This window comes from Eschrichtius robustus, chromosome 10, assembly GCF_028021215.1.
Source record: "Eschrichtius robustus isolate mEscRob2 chromosome 10, mEscRob2.pri, whole genome shotgun sequence".
NCBI lineage: Eukaryota > Metazoa > Chordata > Mammalia > Artiodactyla > Eschrichtiidae > Eschrichtius > Eschrichtius robustus.
The window spans coordinates 108,835,775-108,855,135 of record NC_090833.1 but is presented as its reverse complement, the minus strand read 5'-3'; the positions used below and the strand labels follow the sequence as shown (position 1 = coordinate 108,855,135).

Genomic DNA, 19,361 nt, shown 5'->3' with positions numbered 1-19,361 from the left:
CATGGAGGCAGGGATCTGTGGTGGAAGAGATACACAATCAATCTTTGATGAATTGAATCACTCACCCCACTGGCAGTTCTGATGGGTTTTGCCTTTAACTTGGGGACCAAGACCTTTCGATACTGAGGTGGGACTGCAGCAATGATATCCACCAGGCGGGGCTGTGCTGAAAGGCCATATTTGGCAGCTGTCCTGGTTTTCACCCTGAAAGTAAAGCATCTAGCATTATCAAGATCACAATATTTCAAGGACGAGCTACCAAAAGGATAACCTATAAATAACACCATCAACTCCCATCACTCCCCTATCCCTTCACCAGATGACAACAGTGGTTTTAACATTTGTAACTATCAGGGAACTAGAACAAAATTCATGACTTCTTGTTCTCCAGAGTACCAGAAAGAAAACCAGATGACTACGGGGCGGGGGGGGGGCCCAGGACAGTGATACAGTGTAGGTCTCGTTCAAAGCAGCGCTCCAGCTTCGAAGGATTCTTCCCTTTTCTCAGCTTCCACGCTACTACATTTGGGATCACATTAATTCTGTTGTGGGGGACTGTTCAGTACATTGCAGGATGTTTAGCGGCATCCTTGGCCTCTACCCACTGGCACCTCTTCCCGCTGTAACAACCAAAACTGTCTCCAGACATTGCCAAATGACTTGGGGGCGGGGATGGTCATGCCTGGTTGGAAAGCACTGCCTCAGGCCAACAAAACAAAACAAAACAATTTAAAGCAAAGCTATGCAGAACCAAATAGGAAATAAAGTAGATATATTTTTAAAGCTTTAAAAGTTTTAAAACTTTTTCTAATACAAAATATTATATAAAGAACAGAACAATAAAACATATAAATATACTCTAACAATTATAAAACAATCACTCTTGTAACCACATTCCAAGAAAGAGAATATGATCAGCACTTCAGAAGACCCGTTTGCCCCTTCCTGACCGTAACCCTATCCCTAGTAACCTTTATTCCAACTAATAATTCCTCGCTTTCCTCTATAATTTAGCAATTTTTCCTTCCTTTGTGGCTGCTAACCAAATCCTAATAGTCACTTTATCTTCTCACTTTAATCCATCTAGAAATATTATGGGGTGTTCAAATCATTTCAACAAATGGTTACTGAGTACCTGATAGGTACAAGAGACTACCTAAGTACTTGGTACGTCAGGAGGTGTAAGGCATAGCTGTTTCGTGCTCTTATGTTCGCATGTTTGCAGACAGGCACGCACAAAAATAAATCTACAAGTAATAAAAACATACGTATCAATAATAAAACACACACACAACAATGAGTGATTCCAGAGCTCAAGCGAGGAACTCAATGTGTGCTGGGGAGATATTGAAAGAAAATGGGCACAGAAAAAAGAGTAGACTTCAGACAGGCAATAAAGACACAGAGATGACACTGAGAGCCAACAGGCTGGCTTACGTGAAGATGCAAAAACAGGATAGTACAGATTTTAAGAAATATGAGTAGACCAACTTAACAGAAAGTGGAAGGTTTTCAATATGAAGATACAGAAGTTTAAAAAGTTGGAAAAGTAAGTTGAAGCCACACCGAGAGGCCTTACATAATGGGCTGAGGAATCTGCGTTTAATTCCACAAGCACTGGGAACGTGCTGAAAGTTCCTGCACAGGGAAATGACGAAGGAAAATTAATCCAGCAAGACAGTAAAAAGGACTGAAAGCATAAACTACTGCAGGAGTCTAGACTTAAGTTTAAAAAGGAATGGAAGAGGGTTTCCCCGGTGGCACAGTGGTTAAGAATCCGCCTGCCAATGCAGGGACATGGGTTCGAGCCCTGGTCCGGGAAGATCCCACATGCCACGGAGCAAGTAAGCCCGTGCGCCACAACTACTGAGCCTGCATGCTACAACTACTGAAGTCCACGTGCCTAGAGCCTGTGCTCCACAACAAGAGAAGCCCCCGCAATGAGAAGCCCGCGCACCACAACAAAGAGTAGCCCCCGCTCGCCCCAACTAGAGAAAGCCCGTGCGCAGCAACGAAGACACAATGCAGCCAAAAATAAAATAAATAAATAAATAAATAAATAAATTTAAAAAAAAAAAAGGAATGGAAGAGGAAGTTGGTGGTGAACATGAAAGAGAGTTATAATGAAGAAGCAGGAGGCAAAATTTTGACTCTAAGTGGACCTAAGGGAAAAGATTCAAAGATGACACTAGAGTTTCAAACCTGGGTGAAGGTTAAAACAATTAGGCAAAGAGGACATCTGAGTAGGGGCTGGTTTTAAAGAAGATGCTAGCTTTAGCTTTAGATGTGCTAAATTAAAGAGAATGACAAAAATATACAAGAAGTAGAAATGTTCATGAGAAACAAAAGATTTGTATAATTAGAGGTATAGCCAAGAAAGATGGGGGAAAAAGAAACACTGCTAAACACATGGTAGAAAAACCAATAAAATATGTCTTCATGGTAAAAAAGAATAGTTACTAATTTATTCTTTAGCAAATGTTATCAAGCACAACGTTCCAAGGAAGGGATATAACATTGTAGTATCTCAAGTAACAGAAGACAGGGTCTAAAAAAATGTCATGTGCATAGTGACTAGACCATTGACGACCTGGGGATGGGGGGAGAACCCTTTCACTAGAGCAGATCTATATCACAAATATATAGTAAATAAATAGATGCAGAGAGGAAAGACCACTCTTATTTGAGGATGTAGCAAAGTCAAAGCTGAACATGGTTGTGGAGAGGAAGTGGATGAACGTGTCCAGGAGGTTCTAAAATAGGGAAAGGCTGGATTGGATCCAAGGCCCCAAAGAGAGGGCTTCCCTGGAAGAGAGCTACCACCTCTCTGAGACGACAGGGAAGAGAGGAAGGATGTGAAGTGAGATGGCACAGCAGGACAGCGCCTGGGCTCTGGAGACAGATGACCTGATTCTAAATCCCTTTATTTAAACTTTCTCTGTCTCAGAGGACCCATCTGTCAAATGAGGTAAATACCTACCTCATATAGTGTTTGAGAGGATCAGCTGAGCCAATACATATAACGTACTACTAACAGTGACCAGAATACCGTAAGCGCCCAAGAAATGTTAGAAACTACTAGTATTATAAGGCTATAAGGCAATTTTGCCATAAATAATCGATAGGGCAGGGCAGAAAGCTAAATTCTCAACTAAAACATGAAACATGAGATAGAACCAGTAGTATTTTATAATTTCATAAAAGAGATCTACTACCCAAGAACAAGATTACCTTCTTTTTTATAGGTCCACTTACTTATTTAGATCGATGTCTTTCCCCTGTTCGTGGGCTTCAATTAGTTGTTTAATAACATCTCCTATGGTCAGCATCATCAGCTCAGCAGGGCTGAGATCTCCTGAAAAGATAATATTTGACACTAAAAAAATCCTATTATTCAGTAAAGGTTTTTGTATTTATTAGGAGTTTTCCTTCCAAAATCATTCCAATCATGTCAAAATGATAGCTCAAGTACACAAGACACTACTGTTTACAATTTGATCATATATTTTATATCTTTAATTTTAAAACAAACCTGGCTTCACCTATATATGGGAAGAGTTCACTTTAGAAGCATATACACCTAAAGAATGACAGATGCAGGAAAGAGTAGAGACAAACATGAGGAAAAAGAACCTAATCACACAGGAAAGGACCAAAGTAGTTAAAGCAGCTTCCCTTTATCTCCAGATTGGTAATTACATTTAGATGCATTATTTCATCTGATTCTCAGAACACAGTGAGGTGGATGGAACAAGAATATTTGCCTGTCCCATAAAAATGCTACCAAGGGGTGAAGTTGAAACTCAAACCCAGGTATCCACAGAAGTAATGTTAATACTATTTTGAAATACAAAGCAATGTAGTACTATTTTGAAATACAAAGACATGGGTCTGTATGTGCCTAGGGATCTTAACACATCTGTAAAATATAGTCTGTCCGCCATCGCAACATTCTCCTGGCAACTGAGGCTACCCTTCTCCTCTAAAAGGCAACAGCAGAAGATGACATGTTCTTACATGACCCCATCCCCCCAGTTAAAGTTGACTGGTTCAAGGATGGGCACCTATCCAGGTCGGGCCAATCTGAGCTCTTTTTCTCAAGGCAAAAGACACCAGTCCCTCTCCAGTGATAAAAAGCTGTGAGATTTCAGCTTGGGAGCTACTAGCAAGCCTGCCTCCTGCCTGCAGAGAAAGCTGGTGTGCAAAGATAATGATGTCATCAGAGAGAAACACAGATGAGAAAGCCCTGGCGCTCATGGAGCCCTTTCATTTACTTTATCTCATTTGAAACCTCACAACACTGGAAGGTAGGTATTGTTACCACATTTCACAGATGTGAAAAATTAAGGCAAGTTAAGACATAATTGTAAATGGCATAGTTAAGACTCAAATCCAGGTCTTTTCTCCGCAACTTACATGCTTTTTCCCACTGTACCAAGCCGCGTCTAATTTAATGAGGTAAAGCTAACACATACAAAACAATTTGAGAGAAAAAGAAGTCCATCTACAGTCAAAGGCTAAATGCTTTCTAAACCATGTAACTCAGCCCTTCAGAGTTCTACAAAGGTGCCTGTGGGGCCATGTAACAGAGGTAGGGCTGGTGGTGATTAAGGTAAAGGAGGAAGGGGAGGGAGAGGGAGGCTCTCTTTCTCCATTTCAACCAAAGCAGCTTGGCTTTCATCTGTTTATATGCTGAAGTTCTGCATAAGAATTTATTTGGAGGGGGAAAAGGTGATTCGGGTGATAAAAATACAGGCAGACCTCAGAGATACTGCAGGTTCGGTTCCAGACCATCACAATAAATCAAATACTGCAATAAAGCAAGTCACACGAATTTTTTTTGGTTTCCCAGTGCATATAAAAGCTATGTTTACACTGTACTGCAGTCTGTTAAGTGTGCAAGAGCATTATGCCTTAAAAAAAAAAAACCTTAATTAAAAAATACCTTATTGCTAAACAATGCTAACCATCATCTGAGCCTTCAGCAAATCATAATCTTTTTGCTGGTGGAGGGTCCTGCCTCGATGTTAGCTACCAAACTGATCAGGGTGGGTGGCTGCTGAAGGCTGGGCGGCCGTGGCAATTTCTTAAAATAAGACCACAGTGAAGTGTGCCTCATCCATTGACTCTTCCTTTCAGGAACGATTTCTCTGTAGCAGGCAATGCTGATTGACAGCACTGTACCCACAGAACTTTCAAAACTGGAGTCAATCCTCTCAAACCCTACTGCTGCTGCATCAACTAAGTTTAACGTAATATTCTAAATTTTTAATTGTAGTTTCAACAATCTTCATAGCATCTTCACCGGGAGTAGATTCCATCTCAAAAAACCGCTTTCTTTGCTCATCCGCAAGAAGCAACTCCTCATCCATTAGTTTCATCATGAGATTGCGGCAATTCAGTCCCAACTTCAGGCTCCACTTTCAATTCTAGTTCTCCTATTTCCACCACATCTGCAGCTACTTCCTCCAATCAAGTCTTAAACCCCTCAAAGTCATCCATGAGGGTTGGAATCAACTTCTTTTAACTCCTATTAATGTTGATATTTTGACCTCTTCCCATGAATCACGAATGTTCTTAATGGCATCTAGAATGGTGAATCCTTTCCAAGTAGGTTTTCAATTGACTTTGCCCAGGTCCCTCAGAGGAATCACTATCTATGGCAGCTATAGCCTTACAAAATGTATTTCTTAAATAATAAGACTTGAGAGTCGAAATGACTCCTTGATCAGGCCGCACAATGGATGTTGTGTCAGGAGGCATGAAAGCAACATTAATCTTGTACGTCTCCATCAGAGCTCTTGGGTGACTAGGTACATTGACGATGAGCAGTAATATTTTGAAAGCAATCTGCTCTCAATAGTGGGGTTAAAATATTCAGTAAACCATGTTGGAAACAGATGGGCTGCCATCCAGGCTTTGTTCCATTTAGAGAGCACAGGCAGAGTCGATTTAGCATAATTCAGAATGGTAAAGGAACATTGGCTTCAACTTAAAAGTCACCAGCTGCATTAGCCCCTAACAAGAGAGTCAGCCCGTCCTCTGAGGCTCTGAAGCCAGGCACTGACTTCTCCCTAGTTATGAAAGTCCTAGATGGCATCTTCTTCCAATATGAGGCTGTTTGGTCTACATTGAAAATCTGTTGTTTAGTGCAGCCACCTTCACTAATTATCTTATCTTCACTAATTACCTTCTGGATAACTTGCTGCAGCTTCTCCATCAGCACCTGGGGCTTTGCCTTGCATTTTTATGCTATGGAGATGGCTTTTTTCCTTAAACATCATGAACCGACCCCTGCTAGCTTCAAACTTTTCTTCTGCAGCTTCCTCAACTCTCTCAGCCTTCAAAGAATTAAAGAGAGTTAGGGCCTTGCTCTGGATTAGGCTTTGGCTTAAGGAAATGCTGTGGCTGGTTGATCTTCTATGCAGGTTACTAAAACTCTCCATATCAGCAATAAGGCTGTTTTGCTTTCTTATCATTCGTGTATCCACTACAGTATCATTTTCAATTTCCTTCAAGAACTCTGTGTTCACAACTTGGCTAACTGGTGTAAGAGGCCTAGCATTCAGCCTATCTCAGTTTTTGACATGCCTTCCTCACTAAGCTTAATCATTTCTAGCTATTGATTTAAAGTGAGAGATGTACGGCTGTTCCTTTTACTTGAACCCTTAAAAGCCACTGTAGGGTTACTAATTGGCCTCACTTCAATATCACTGTGTCTTAAGGAATAGGGAGGCCTGAGGGGAGGGAGAGATGGGGAAATGGTCAACAGGTAGAGCAGTCAGAACACACACAACATTTATCAATTAAGTTCATCGTCTTACGTGGCAATTTGTGGGGCCCCAAAACAATTACAAGAGTAACATCAAAGATCACTGATCACCATAATAAACATAACAATAATGAAAAGGTTTGAAATATTGCGGGAATTACCAAAATGTGACACAGAGACATGAAGTGAGCAAAAATGCTGTTGGAAAAATGGAGCTGATAGACTTGCTCAAACGGGTTGCTACAAACCTTCGATTTGTAAAAAACACAGTATCTGCGAAGTGCACTAAAGCTAGGTGCAGTAAAACGAGGTATGCGTGAAGATAAAGATTTTAAAAACACTTGTATAGCCCTTGAGTATATCAAGAATTAACCAGAGAAGTAAATTAGTAAGAAAAGGCTTTGTGGAGGAAATCACACAGGGATCTTTAAAGGGCAGGATTTGGACAAGCAAAACAGAGGGCAATTCAGAAGGAACAATGTTAGGTATAGGAATTACCTATCATCTTTATGTGCAGGAGTACTGCCTAAATAGAATAGAGGCTTTTTGACAGGGTTCAGTAAGAACAAATTACAGGGTACACTGGCTACAAGGCAAAGGCATTTAAATAGGATGCAATACACAGTGGAGAATTATATGTTCTCAAGTTTGGGAGTAAAAAGATGAAAGTAGTGTTTAAAGAAAATAAGTACAGATTGATCCTTGAACACTGGCTTGAACTGCACTAGTCTACTTATATGCACATTGTTTCAAATAAATACAGTACCTGTATTTTTATTTTACAGATCCTTAAATTAACTAAGTGTGGGGAAAAGTTTGTGTTTGAGGATCTGAGTCCTGATTCTATCCAAACTGTTTCAGCTTCCTGCCCTTGGGTGAGTCATTTATCAATTCCTTTGTTTTTCAGGCAGAGATAAGCAACACTCAGAATTTCAACTGTGCAGGGGTCAGTGCCCCCGACCCCCTCCCTCCACTGTTCAAGGGTCAACTGTATACAAAATATACTAAAGAAAAAGAGGATACAAAAAAATGATTCAGAAGATGAAAAGAACACACATCCTCTGGACACTAAGTAAAAGGCTCTTGAAAGGCAACATTGTTAAAAAAACAAAACAAAACAGATTTACAGTAAAAAAGTTGGATGACAGACTCAGTCCCTAGCTTCCAAACCCTACTGGCTGTGTGATAACGGGAAGACGAATGGCTTCTGAGCTCCCATTTCCTTGTCTGCAGAATTAGGATAATCCATACATATCTTTCACAAGATTCAGTAAGAATCAACAAAAATAATGTATATATGAAAGCCAAAGTATTATTCAAGTATCAGTTCTTAATGAAGGTGGGTTAGGGGGATGGTGGCTAGAATGATGAGGAATAAACTGTTTCAAGAAGCAATTTGTATAAGAAGTAACAGGACTTGGTGATAAATGAAGTCAAAAGCTTAAAGCTGTAGAGATGGAGGAGGAGCACGTTAGAGGGAGAAGATGATTAATCAATTAGGGGCATGTAGAATTTGATGCCACAAAGTAACTGAAGGTAACCTGGATACTTGGAGCAGCTGATGCCAAGAGGCACAGTGATTAAGGAACAGATTTTTTTTTTTTAATTTTATGTTTTTGGGGTTCATAGAGACAGCCTGACAAACCAGTTCCCCTTCCTAAATATAATTCTGGGCTAGGAAAGTTACTTAACTCTCTTAATCTCGGCTTCATTTGTGAAAAGGGGACGATATCAGCCTAAGAATGATTAACAAAGGCTCAATAAATGGTAGCCATAGTTATCATAACCATCATTATTATTAGACCGACTGCTCCATTGAGCTTACAGAGATAACACTAGAACCTGTGAGAAAATACTTGACATTTGACTCCATTCGGCTGAAAAACTAAAGATGGAATTGCTCCACGCTAACTCAGGAGGTAATACAAATGGGAATAACTGCCTAACTGCCCCCCACAGAATCCAAGAATAATTCAGTGGTTTTCTTTCTTTCCTTTTTAAACTTAGAACTTTAAAACAATCTCAGATAAAAAAGCACGTGAAATGTTTGGTAAAACGAAACTTAGCAAATTAAGAGTCCGAGAACGTGTTAAATCCACCGACCACGTTAACTTCTTGGAGGGCATACCCTGGACTAGAGCTTTTGTCCCTTATACAAAAGACACCAAGTGACTGCCAAAAAGGAAGAGTAAGGATAGGTTGGTTCAAAAAGCACAACAGGTGAAACGAGAAAGCAGGGGGCTGGAGGCCACAGACGGACCACAGGTGGTTGGGGAGACTGGATCAGGTAGCGGATTCCCGCGGGAAAAACTGGCTTCAGCATCTGAGGGCCCGGGTTTCGCCCCTTCCCTACCACCTCCCCGTTCCCCCTCCCTTTCGCACCTTTCCGCTTCTGCCTCATCTCTCCGCTCTCGTAGCAGCAGCCACCCCAGACAATGTAGCTCTGCCCACTCGGACCTCTGGGAAAATTGACAGCCACAAAGCAACCCTGTCCTGTCGTAAAATGACGAGCAATATATCGTAAAGCTGTTCCCAGAAGACAGCGCGCGCAAAGGGTCCGCCCCGCGTCCCAGCAGCTGCTCGCGGAGCTCCGTGAGGCGGGGCAAAGCTGCGGCCCGGGCGAAACAGCCCGGAGTGTAAGGGCTGTAGGGTCTCCAGGTGCGAACGCAAGGGCAGCTTGAGCATTAGAAACCGCGACCTGGGCAGCACAGCGACAGGACAGAGCTTATGGACAGAGGCTGTGCCAGGAAACCTAGATAAGAGGGCGGATGTGGGCGGTCTCTAAATAAAGGTGGAGGAGCCCAGGGTGCGTTGCGTCCAGGGTGGCTGGGCGGGAACGTGAGTGGGGATCGCGGGAAACTAGATTCAGAGCCTGGAAGAGACCATGCAGGAATCAAGCAACGATCTGAGGTTCAGGCTCTGACGCCAGTGGATCCCCCTGGTCTCGGATGAATGGCGCGTTATCAGTAACCATCATGAAAGCTCTGGAGGTCTCTCCAGAAAAACGCACACACGCACGAAGTTTTGTAGTGTTTGGAGGCAGGACTTGGAACCATGTTTTCCTGAAACCCGTCCATGATCTCCTTTGTTCACGGACCAGAAATTAAGAACGCCTCTCGTTAACAAAGACAGGAATCTGTGCTGTTTCCAGTTCCTTACTTTCCACTAGAACTGAGGTACCTCCAAGTCTTTGACCTCACTATGACACTGAAACTGTCCTGGTCTTTAGTCACTGCCCAGCAGGACAAATTCAGTAGCATTTATGTGGCCTTATTGTCATCCTAGTACCAAGTGACATAAGTTAGCTACCTAGGAATTATTCTATGATAGGACCCTCCACACTCTGAGTTTTTCTTCTGCTTTTTCTCAGTCCTGCTGTATATCATCTCAAAATATTGGTGTACCACAGGGGTCACTTCTCAGCCTTGTCTTCCCCAACGTGATCCCCAGAGTACCAGAGCTTTTAAACACCATCTGTCTGCTCCCATTTTATATCCAGCTCCAACTTCCTCCCTATTTGACATCTTGTTAGATCTGCATGTCTGATATGTATCAGAAACTTAACATGTCCCAAAAGGAACTCTGCTTTTACTTCAGTTCTGCTCTTTCCCCAATCTTCCTTAATTGAAGACACCATCCTCTACCTTATCACTCTTTTACCTCACACAAGAGAAAGAGATGGGTAGTACATTTGTAGATTTTAACTTATAATTGGAAATGTGATATTTGAGCTAATATTTGATACGCAGATATCTGGGGGAAGAGTATTTCAGACAGAGGGAACACTTAGAGCAACGGTCCTAGGGAGAGAGGATGCCTGGTGTATTCAAGGAAAGTAAGGAGGCCGCTGTCAGTTGAGCAGTGAACCAGGGGAAGTGTAATAGAGGTCAGAGAAGTGATGGGGTGCAATGGGGGACACTGCACCTCATGTAAGACCTTGTAGGCCCAGTGTAAAGCCTTTGCCTTTTACTCTAAGTCACGTGAGGAGCGATTGGAGAGTTTTAGCAGAGATATAATCTGATTTATAATTTAAAAGTACCTCTATTTGCTGTGTTGAGAATGGACTGTAGTGAGGAAGGGTAGAAGCAGGGAGACCAGTTAGGTGGCTGTTATCATACCTATGCCAGGGATTCCCAAACTTTGATGCACATGAGAATCACCTGGAGAGAAGTGAAAAATCCTGGTGCCCAGGTTACATCCCATACCAATTAAATCAAAATCTCAAGGGGGTGGCAGCCAGGCATTAGTATTTTTTAAGATCCTTGGGTGATTTCAAAATGCAGCCAAGTTTGGGACCAGCTGAACGAGGCCAGGGATGATTATGACTTGAATCAGGGTAGTAAGCAGTGGAGGCAGTGAGACGCGAGACGTGTTCTGATTCTGAATACGCTTGGAAGATTTCAACAAGACTTCCGGACAGCCAGATGTGGTATGTGGGAGAAAGACAGGCATCAACATCAGGGGTGACACGGAAGCTTTTGGACTGAGGGACTGGAACCGTGTAGTTGCCCTGAGCTGAAATGGGGAAGATCGTAGGTGGAGTGGAGTTTGGGGGGCGGAGTGTGGGGGGCTTAACTTGGATGCATTGGGTTTGGGATGCCTAGTGAGCAGTAAGACACAAAAAACATTGGGACTGGAGATACTCAACTGAGAGTTGTGGGCATATAGGTGATATTTAAAGCCATGAAACAGGGTGAACGTGGAAAAGAAAGAGAAGAGACCAAAGATTAAGCTTTAAGACCTTCTTTTCTAGTTTACTCCTCTATTATCAGCAGGAAAGAGGAGTAACTAGAAAAGAAGGCTGAGGAGGTGCCTCCAGGGAGGTTGGGAAGAAAACTAGGCAAGTGTGGTTCCTGGAAGCCGAGTGGAAAAAGTGTGTTAAGGAGGAGGGAGTGATCCACTGAATAAAATGCGGCTGATGGGTCAAGAGGAGGGTTGAAAATGAACTAGGGTCACTGGGGACTTTGACAAGAACAGTTTCACAGAATGGTAGAAGTGAAGGCTTGACTGGAGTGGGTTGATGATTGAAAGGAGAGAGATTTGAGACAGTAAGTTTAGACACAACTCTTGAGGGGGTTCGCCATAAAATACAGATAAATGCGACAGTAGCTGGCAGGGAAACCGGGGTCAGAGGGAGTGTTTGTTCAAATGGAATAAATAACAGCATGTCTGTGTGCCGATGGGAATAATCCAGTGGAGAGTGAAAATTTGATGACCGAAGAGGGGAAAGTACTCTACCTCGTCCTGCAGTTGGAGAGAGCGGGTGGGATCTGGTGCACGAGAGAAGGGATTAGCTTTTGATGGGCACATGCGTAGGTAGTTCATCTGTTTACAGGCTGGAAGGTGGAGCAGGTGAGGCAGATCCTGAGAGGTGGTTGGTGTGATGGTGGGGCTCTGTGGAAGTTCTCTTTCAATTGCGTCAGTGGTTCCAGTGAGTTCAGTGAAAATTCAGCCTGGTAGTTTGCCCAAACTTCTAACCAAGCATTCAGGACCTAGCATTCAGATGTCCAACAGCAGGTGTCAAGGACCCAGGCAGCTTTAAAAAGGACCAAAATTAATTTCAGTTATTAGGTACTTTAGTAGCACCTCTGATTAAGAATAGTTACCTGTTGAAGCAGAGAAACAGCCAGTAGAGGGAGAGCTAAGCACATATGTCATGAATATAAGGTATGATTTTGCCCAGAGATAAGTAGAAGATCCAACACTAACCATGTTATTCACGCTGATTTTCTTTGTTTTGAACTTTATATTGGTATTTCTATGGTTTTCTTATGGATAAGGCACCCATCTTACTAAAAGTTCAAAGCAATTTTTAAGACCACATTCTTTTTGACCTTTTTGCTTTCTGAATCCCCACTTTGGGCTAAAAACATACCTACAGTTACCGAGGGTTATCCTAGTAATGACTGACTGTCTTTGAAGGTCAAACACTACCTGAAGCTGCAGGTTAAAAAACATATTTTCCCCCTGTACTTGATGTGATTGTTTGGGTTGTCAGATATAGCAATGTGGAGTAGGTTATGCTTTCTTTTCCTGGACAGCATTTTAAAAATACTTGTTTTTCTGTTTTGTTTTTAAAATATGGATGTAAAATTTAAGTTCCAGAAAGAGTTATTTAAAACTATATGACACTCATTTCTACAATCAAACAATCCAATGTTGTTTGAGTTTTGGTAAATTTCAAGATTGTGTATCAAGAATCAGTTTATCTTCATCATCTCATATTATCCATCTCTCCCAGTTGTCTTGTATTTGGCGGGGGGTGGGGGAGGGGAAACGAGTGCTTTGTCTCACTTGGGATGGGGGCATTTTTTCCTCTCTTGCTCATGTAAGTCAGATCCATCTGAATAATTCTCATCCTCAAAGAAAGAATGCTGCAGGATGGATCCTGCAATCTATTTGGAAGGGAAAAATGACTAACCTGTAGGGATAGGGCAGAGAAGAAAGAATATAAGAGCCCCAGTTCACATACAATTTAAGTTTAAATGAAAGAGGCAAATAGCGTGAATCAATTTCTGAGGGAGGAAGTCATCATAAATAGCCCTCTGATGACAAATTAGTTTCACTTCTGCTTATTTGTAAATGTGGCTTTGTGACTGTGGCTACAAAGGGCTCTATACCCCGGCTGGTTCCACATACCGAGACCAAGGCAAAGAAGCTGCCACTGTCTTCTTTTTGGAATTCTGGAGCTGAAGCAGAAAAAGTGACATCTGGTAAGTTGTTTCTCTTATGCAATTTATGCTGTAACTTATGGTTGATTAAAAAATTAGCTTTCGATTTATAGAAGAATTGAGACGATAGTGCAGAGTTCCCATAGAACCCACAACCAGTTTCCCCTCTTATCTTACATTAGTATGATGCACTTGTTATAATTAATGAACCAACATTTATAATACTATTATTAACTAAAGGCTATCTTTATTCAGATTTTCTTAGCTGTTACCTAATGTCCTTTTTCTGTTTTAGGATCCTATCCAAGACACCATATGACATTTAGTTGTCATGTCTCCTTAGGCTCCTCTTGGCTGTGACCTTGTTTTTGATGACCTTGACAGTTTTGAGGAGTCCTGGTCAGACATTCTGTAGGGCTCACCTCTATTGAGAGTTGTCCTTTTTTTCTCAGGATTAGACTGGAGTTATGGGTTTAGGGAGGAAGATTACAGAGTTAAAAGTCTCATTAACTTTGGCAAGCTTGAGGAAGCAATATGAGAGGATTCAAGTTCATTTCCTTAGAATCCAATAAAGTACGTAATGAAAATATCTGCTTAATTTACTGACCTGTTCGCCTGGGGGAGAAGGAGGCATGTCATCCCAATGCCTTCTCTACTGTATCTGCCTCCCATGGCTGTGCTTCTAATGTTGCACACGTTAGTTGATGCATTAATGCTCAAAACAGAACTCTTTTCCTTTGGGGGTTTGAAGGCCCTTGTTTCACTTTTGCCTCTAAGCTAACGTATTTAAATTGTTCCTTTGGAATGTACTAGTTTGGAAGAGCAGTGCAATGTCCAATAAAGTGGTTAGGAAATTTTGCCAGCACCAAAGGTATTTAAGATTTAAAAACAGAAAGGAGATAAATCCTAAATGTCATCAACATTCCATCATTTTATTAAGAATCTCCTCCTTGCCCTTATTTTTCATTCTTCAGCTACCTCCCTGTGAGAAGGGGACGAGACTCTACCAAGTGCATAGAACCTTCAAGGTGACTGGTCAATGGGGACAAGAATGGGGGTGTCAGTTTATCAGTTAAGGTGGCATCTGTTCCCCCCAAAATAAATAGACTTTGCCCTGGTAAATATTAGTACTGATTTCTTGTTTAACTGTCTTCACCAAATATTCTGAAAGACAATAACATTTGTACAGATGCATGAGTGTCTGTAGACCAACTATGCATGCAATGTCACATTGAGTCCCCACAATGAACTCCAGACATAAGTATTTTTAATTCTCATTTTATACGTGGATAAACTGAGGCTCAGAGAGATTAAGTGATTTGTTCAGTGTTACATTGAAATGCCAGAGCAGGATCTCCAAATCCAGGCATTCTAACTCCAAAACCTGAGTACTTCCCACTACACCACTCCCAGTCTGGAATATAAGCTCTGGGTATGGGCACACCTTGCCCATTTTCTTCCCTGATGTGTCCCCAACACCTATAACAGTGCCTGGCACACAGTCAACACTCAACAGATATTTATTGAACGAATGAATATAATTCCTGCCATTATTAATGACACGCTTCATTCATTCAACAAATATTTATTCAGTGTTTACTAAGCACTGAGCACTTCCCACATTTGTTAGAAGTAGGGAATAAACCAATGTTAATGATCAAAATGCCCCTTCAAGGAACTTTGCTAATTGAAGCATTTTAATTTTTTCCTATCAGTGTTACCTTGGGGTGGTGGGTAAGGGACAGAAATGAAAGGAAAACAAGAATCGTGTCGGGAGGGGTTAATGGGAAGCAAGGGAAGGTGGGATGAGATTCTGACTAAAGGAGGAGAAGAAACCTGGACGCTTGTCATTCTTTTTTTTTTTTTTTTTTTTTAATCTTAGAGGAAATGCTTTCAGTTTTTCACCATTGAGAATGATGTTTGCTGTGGGTTTGTCATATATGGCCTTTATTATGTTGAGGTAGGTTCCCTCTGTGCCCACTTTCTGGAGAGTTTTTATCATAAATGGGTGTTGAATTTTGTCAAAAGCTTTTTCTGCATCTATTGAGATGATCATATGGTTTTTATTCTTCAATTTGTTAATATGGTGTATCACATTGATTGATTTGCGTATATTGAAGAATCCTTGCATCCCTGGGATAAATCCCACTTGATTGTGGTGTATGATCCTTTTAATGTGTTGTTGGATTCTGTGTGCTAGTATTTTGTTGAGGATTTTTGCATCTATATTCATCAGTGATATTGGTCTGTAATTTTCTTTTTTTGTAGTGTCTTTGTCTGGTTTTGGTATCAGGGTGATGGTGGCCTCATAGAATGAGTTTGGGAGTGTTCCTTCCTCTGCAATTTTTTGGAAGAGTTTGAGAAGGATGGGTGTTAGCTCTTCTCTAAATGTTTGATAGAATTCACCTGTGAAGCCATCTGGTCCTGAACTTTTGTTTGTTGGAAGATTTTTAATCACAGTTTCAATTTCATTACTTGTGATTGGTCTGTTCATATTTTCTGTTTCTTCCTGGTTTAGTCTTGGAAGGTTATACCTTTCTAAAAATGTGTCCATTTCTTCCAGGTTGTCCATTTTATTGGCATAAAGTTGCTTGTAGTAGTCTCTTAGGATGCTTTGTATTTCTGCGGTGTCTGTTGTAACTTCTCCTTTTTCATTTCTGATTTTATTGATTTGAGTCCTCTCCCTCTTTTTCTTGATGAGTCTGGCTAATGGCTTATCAATTTTGTTTATCTTCTCAAAGAACCAGCTTTTAGTTTTATTGATCTTTGCTATTGTTTTCTTTGTTTCTATTTCATTTATTTCTGCTCTGATCTTTATGATTTCTTTCCTTCTGCTAACTTTGGGTTTTGTTTGTTCTTCTTTCTCTAGTTTCTTTAGGTGTAAGGTTAGATTGTTTACTTGAGATGTTTCTTGTTTCTTTAGGTAGGCTTGTATAGCTATAAACTTCCCTCTTAGAACCGCTTTCGCTGCATCCCATAGGTTTTGGGTCGTCGTGTTTTCATTGTCATTTGTCTCTAGGTATTTTTTGATTTCCTCTTTGATTTCTTCAGTGATCTCTTGGTTATTTAGTAACGTATTGTTTAGCCTCCATGTGTTTGTCTTTTTTACGTTTTTTTCCCTGTAATTCATTTCTAATCTCATAGCGTTGTGGTCAGAAAAGATGCTTGATATGATTTCAATTTTCTTAAATTTACTGAGGCTTGATTTGTGACCCAAGATGTGATCTATCCTGGAGAATGTTCCGTGCGCACTTGAGAAGAACGTGTAATCTGCTGTTTTTGGATGGAATGACCTATATATATCAACTAAATCTATCTGGTCTATTGTGTCATTTAAAGCTTCTGTTTCCTTATTTATTTTCATTTTGGATGATCTGTCCATTGGTATAAGTGAGGTGTTAAAGTCCCCCACTATTATTGTGTTACTGTCGATTTCCTCTTTTATAGCTGTTAGCAGTTGCCTTATGTATTGAGGTGCTCCTATGTTGGGTGCATATATATTTATAATTGTTATATCTTCTTCTTGGATTGATCCCTTGATCATTATGTAGTGTCCTTCCTTGTCTCTTGTAACATTCTTTATTTTAAAGTCTATTTTATCCGATATGAGTATAGCTACTCCAGCTTTCTTTTGATTTCCATTTGCATGGAATATCTTTTTCCATCCCCTCACTTTCAGTCTGTATGTGTCCCTAGGTCTAAAGTGGGTCTCTTGTAGACAGCATATACATGGGTCTTGTTTTTGTATCCATTCAGCCAGTCCATGTCTTTTGGTTGGGGCATTTAATCCATTCACGTTTAAGGTAATTATCGATATGTATTTTCCTATGACCATTTTCTTAATTGTTTTGGGTTTGTTTTTGTAGGTCCTTTTCTTCTCTTGTGTTTCCCACTTAGAGAAGTTCCTTTAGCATTTGTTGTAGAGCTGGTTTGGTGGTGCTGAATTCTCTTAGCTTTTGCGTGTCTGTAAAGCTTTTGATTTCTCCATCAAATCTAAATGAGATCCTTGCCGGGAAGAGTAATCTTGGTTGTAGGTTCTTCCCTTTCATCACTTTAAGTATATCATGCCACTCCCTTCTGGCTTGCAGAGTTTCTGCTGAGAAATCAGCTGTTAACCTTATGGGAGTTCCCTTGTATGTTATTTGTCGTTTTTCCCTTGCTGCTTTCAATAATTTTTCTTTGTCTTTAATTTTTGCCACTTTGATTACTATGTGTCTCGGTGTGTTTCTCCTTGGGTTTATTCTGTATGGGACTCTCTGCGCTTCCTGGACTTGGGTGGCTATTTCCTTTCCCATGTTAGGCAAGTTTTTGACTATAATCTCTTCAAATATTTTCTCTGGTCCTTTCTCTCTCTCTTCTCCTTTTGGGACCCCTATAATGCGAATTTTGTTGCGTTTAATGATGTCCCAGAGGTCTCTTAGGCTGTCTTCATTTCTTTTCATTCTTTTTTCTTTATTCTGTTCTGCAGCAGTGAATTCCACCATTTTGTCTTCCAGGTCACTTATCCGTTCTTCTGCCTCAGTTATTCTGCTATTGATTCCTTCTAGTGTATTTTTCATTTCAATTATTGTATTGTTCATCTCTGTTTGTTTGTTCTTTAATTCTTCTAGGTCTTTGTTAATCATTTCTTGCATCTTCTCAATCTTTGCCTCCATTCTTATTCCGAGGTCCTGGATCATCTTCACTATCATTATTCTGAATTCTTTTTCTGGAAGGTTGCCTATCTCCACTTCATTTAGTTGTTTTTCTGGGGTTTTTTCTTGTTCCTTCATCTGGTACCTAGCCCTCTGCCTTTTCATCTTGTCTATCTTTCTGTAACTGTGGTTTTTGGTCCACAGGCTGCAGGATTGTAGTTTTTCTTGCTTTTGCTGTCTGCCCTCTGGTGGTTGAGGCTATCTAAGAGGCTTGATGGGAGGCTCTGGTGGTGGGTAGAGCTGACTGTTGCTCGACGCTTGTCATTCTTAATAAACACATGCAGTTTGCCTCGGACACGGACTGAAGGCAGTGAAGTGTACTACTCGTCCCCCACCTCACCACACACGTACGCACGCACACACACACATACACACCCTGCACACAGTCTGGCTTGTTTCCTTCTGAGGGCATTGAAGAATTTGCAGACAGTAGCTTCAGCTGGAGTCCCTAAGCACAATTTTTATCAAGTTCCCACTCTCCCTGCTACTCAACAGCCTTCACTCCCCGAATGCCTTCATCATGCATTAGAGGGAGCCCCTCATTTGTGGGCACTGTTCCCTCATTCTCCTACTCTTAAGCTCCGGAGACTTTGTTTAAATAGTACCACTTAGAGGCTGCTTGGTGGAATGAGGAGAACACGGAACTTGGACTCACTACGTTACCTTGGACAAGTCGCTTCCCCGCTCTGGGCCTCAGTGTCCAAATCTGTAGAAGGGGCTCAAGAACATTATTTAATTCCACTACATGAAGCTGTTCTAGTATAGGAGTGACCGTTGCATTTGTGTCGCCTCTGTTATGTTCTCTTAAGAGAAAAGGCAGTAAGCAAACACAAACAGAAGGAAAGGAGAGCAAGAGAAGCAAGAAAAAGTGTCAATAGTCACAATTATTTGACAGGAAACTGGTTCTGTGCAACCTTCACACATCTAGATAAATATGCAGAGAGTCTCATTTGAAAGATGCTATTCTTAGGCTCAGTGCACATGAATGTAAATAAGTACTAAGAGCAAAACTTAACTGTTAACCACACAGTTGAAATACAAGTGAAATAAACCACACATAAAAAGCTTGCCCGTGTGAGCAATACATTTGGACGTTTTCAATTGCTTCTCTACAGAAACAAATTTTCACAAAATATACCATTGTTGCTACCTCTCTTTGGTGGAAAGTGGAGCCCAACATAATTTGAGGAAGGACTATGGGTCTTTTGCTCTTCAAAGCAAAAT

The 19,361-nt window shown here is 41.0% G+C and overlaps 2 protein-coding genes across 5 annotated transcripts in view; one reads left to right on the top strand and one right to left on the bottom strand.

The window, feature by feature from the left end:
• The window catches only part of ELP3 (elongator acetyltransferase complex subunit 3), a 107,875-nt gene extending 98,632 nt beyond the window's left edge, over positions 1–9,243 (bottom strand). Inside the window, exons 1-3 of one of the 2 annotated variants that reach the window (XM_068553251.1) lie at positions 9,155–9,243; positions 3,256–3,355; positions 66–204 (exon numbers count right to left, since the gene is read on the bottom strand). In XM_068553251.1, the coding sequence (XP_068409352.1) occupies positions 66–204; positions 3,256–3,355; positions 9,155–9,173 (258 nt within the window). In that variant the 5' untranslated portion in view covers positions 9,174–9,243. The remainder of the gene's footprint in view (positions 1–65; positions 205–3,255; positions 3,356–9,154) is intronic. The other variant, XM_068553252.1, reaches the window with a different exon arrangement.
• Positions 9,244–9,342: 99 nt separating this feature from the next.
• NUGGC (nuclear GTPase, germinal center associated) overlaps positions 9,343–19,361 on the top strand; it is a 54,094-nt gene continuing 44,075 nt past the window's right edge. For 2 of the 3 annotated variants that reach the window (XM_068553591.1, XM_068553587.1), the window contains exons 1-2: positions 9,343–9,430; positions 13,383–13,485. The gene's annotated coding sequence lies outside the window, so the exon portion shown is untranslated. Of the gene's footprint in view, positions 9,949–13,382; positions 13,486–19,361 lie in introns of all 3 variants that reach the window. The other variant, XM_068553588.1, reaches the window with a different exon arrangement.